We start from the raw sequence: 2,467 nt of genomic DNA on the forward strand, positions 1-2,467 counted from the left end.
ACGGCCATGTTTTCATTCAGGAGATATGGGTTCCCATCCTACCATGAGACGGCCATGTTTTCATTCAGGAGATATGGGTTCCCATCCTACCATGAGACGGCCATGTTTTCATTCAGGAGATATGGGTTCCCATCCTACCATGTCTTGTTTTCATATAGTTTCATATTTCAAATATAGTAATTAACCATCCAGAACTGTAACTAGCTGTTGGTTTAGTGTTGTATGAACCATTCTGTCTTCATTCTTACCAGGATGAGGAAGAGGACCAGAGAGCATGAAGCTGGGTCACCTGACTCTGACCAGCCAACCAAGATGTTCTCCAAGTGTGAGGTAAGCAGTCTGGTCATATTTAATTGACATGACTCTGAATTGGCTTTCTGTTGTGGAATGTTTTTGGTACGTTGTGTCCTGCTAAACACAGCCTTGTGTTGTGTCCTGGTACAGGGTCTGGTGTGTTCTGGTACAGGGTCTGGTGTGTTCTGGTACAGGGTCTGGTGTGTTCTGGTACAGGGTCTGGTGTGTCCTGGTACAGGGTCTGGTGTGTCCTGGTACAGGGTCTGGTGTGTCCTGGTACAGGGTCTGGTGTGTCCTGGTACAGGGTCTGGTGTGTCCTGGTACAGGGTCTGGTGTGTTCTGGTACAGGGTCTGGTGTGTTCTGGTACAGGTGTGTGTCATCCCCAGGTCCAGGGTCAGGTGTGTGTAGTAACCAGGTGGTAACCAGGTGTGTGTCATCCCCAGGTCCAGGGTCTGGTGTGTGTAGTAACCAGGTGTGTGTCATCCCCAGGTCCAGGGTCTGGTGTGTGTAGTAACCAGGTGTGTGTAGTAACCAGGTAGTAACCAGGTGTGTGTCGTAACCAGGTAGTAACCAGGTGTGTGTCGTAACCAGGTGTGTGTCGTAACCAGGTGTGTGTCATCCCCAGGTCCAGGGTCTGGTGTGTGTAGTAACCAGGTGTGTGTAGTAACCAGGTAGTAACCAGGTGTGTGTAGTAACCAGGTGTGTGTAGTAACCAGGTAGTAACCAGGTGTGTGTCATCCCCAGGTCCAGGGTCTGGTGTGTGTAGTAACCAGGTGTGTGTAGTAACCAGGTGTGTGTAGTAACCAGGTAGTAACCAGGTGTGTGTCATCCCCAGGTCCAGGGTCTGGTGTGTGTAGTAACCAGGTGGTAACCAGGTGTGTGTAGTAACCAGGTGTGTGTGGTAACCAGGTGGTAACCAGGTGTGTGTCATCCCCAGGTCCAGGGTCTGCTCCAGCAGGAAGTGCAAAGTGCTATGAAACAGTCTGAATCCAAGATGGAGTCGCTACTGGAGAGAGTTCAGCTACTGGAATGTGAACCTAAATACGACCTGGTCATACGCAGACTGGAGGTAGGGAGGAGGGGGGGTGGTCCAGACTGGAGGTAGGGGGTCCAGACTGGAGGTAGGGGGAGGGGGGGGGGGCAGACTGGAGGTAGGGGGGTCCAGACTGGAGGTAGGGAGGAGGAGGGGGCGGTCCAGACTGGGAGGTAGGGGGGTCCAGACTGGAGGTAGGGAGGAGGAGGGGGGCGGTCAGACTGGAGGTAGGGAGGAGGAGGGGGGCGGTCCAGACTGGAGGTAGGGAGGAGGAGGGGGGCAGACTAGAGGTAGGGAGGAGGAGGGGGCGGTCCAGACTGGAGGTAGGGAGGAGGAGGGGGCGGTCCAGACTGGAGGTAGGGAGGAGGGGGGCAGACTAGAGGTAGGGAGGAGGAGGGGGGCGGTCCAGACTGGAGGTAGGGGAGGAGGAGGGGGGCGGTCCAGACTGGAGGTAGGGAGGAGGGGGGCAGACTAGAGGTAGGGAGGAGGGGGGCAGACTGGAGGTAGGGGGGGTCCAGACTGGAGGTAGGGAGGGGGGGGGGTCCAGACTGGAGGTAGGGAGGAGGGGGGCAGACTGGGGGTAGGGAGGAGGGGGGCAGACTGGGGGTAGGGAGGGGGGTCCAGACTGGAGGTAGGGGGGTCCAGACTGGAGGTAGGGAGGAGGGGGGCAGACTAGAGGTAGGGAGGAGGGGGCAGACTGGAGGTAGGGGGTCCAGACTGGAGGTAGGGAGGGGGGGGTCCAGACTGGAGGTAGGGAGGAGGGGGGGCAGACTGGGGGTAGGGAGGAGGGGGGGCAGACTGGGGGCAGGGAGGGGGGGGGGTCCAGACTGGAGGTAGGGGGGGTCCAGACTGGAGGTAGGGAGGAGGGGGGGTCCAGACTGGAGGTAGGGAGGAGGGGGGGGGTCCAGACTGGAGGTAGGGAGGAGGGGGGGGGTCCAGACTGGAGGTAGGGAGGAGGGGGGCAGACTAGAGGTAGGGGGGGGTCCAGACTGGAGGTAGGGAGGAGGGGGGCAGACTGGGGGTAGGGAGGAGGGGGGGCAGACTGGGGGTAGGGAGGGGGGTCCAGACTGGAGGTAGGGGGGGTCCAGACTGGAGGTAGGGAGGAGGGGGGGCAGACTAGAGGTAGGGAGGAGGGGGCA

General features: G+C 58.9%; 1 protein-coding gene across 1 annotated transcript in view; it reads left to right on the plus strand.

Annotated features, from left to right (window-relative positions):
- The first annotated feature begins 248 nt into the window (after positions 1-248).
- Positions 249-2,467, plus strand: part of LOC124029624 — a 9,595-nt gene continuing 7,376 nt past the window's right edge. Inside the window, exons 1-2 of the mRNA XM_046341273.1 lie at positions 249-330; positions 1,233-1,364. Of these exons, the coding sequence (XP_046197229.1) occupies positions 253-330; positions 1,233-1,364 (210 nt within the window). The 5' untranslated portion in view covers positions 249-252. The remainder of the gene's footprint in view (positions 331-1,232; positions 1,365-2,467) is intronic.

The sequence above is a fragment of the Oncorhynchus gorbuscha genome, unplaced genomic scaffold (genome assembly GCF_021184085.1).
Source record: "Oncorhynchus gorbuscha isolate QuinsamMale2020 ecotype Even-year unplaced genomic scaffold, OgorEven_v1.0 Un_scaffold_7041, whole genome shotgun sequence".
Taxonomy (NCBI): domain Eukaryota; kingdom Metazoa; phylum Chordata; class Actinopteri; order Salmoniformes; family Salmonidae; genus Oncorhynchus; species Oncorhynchus gorbuscha.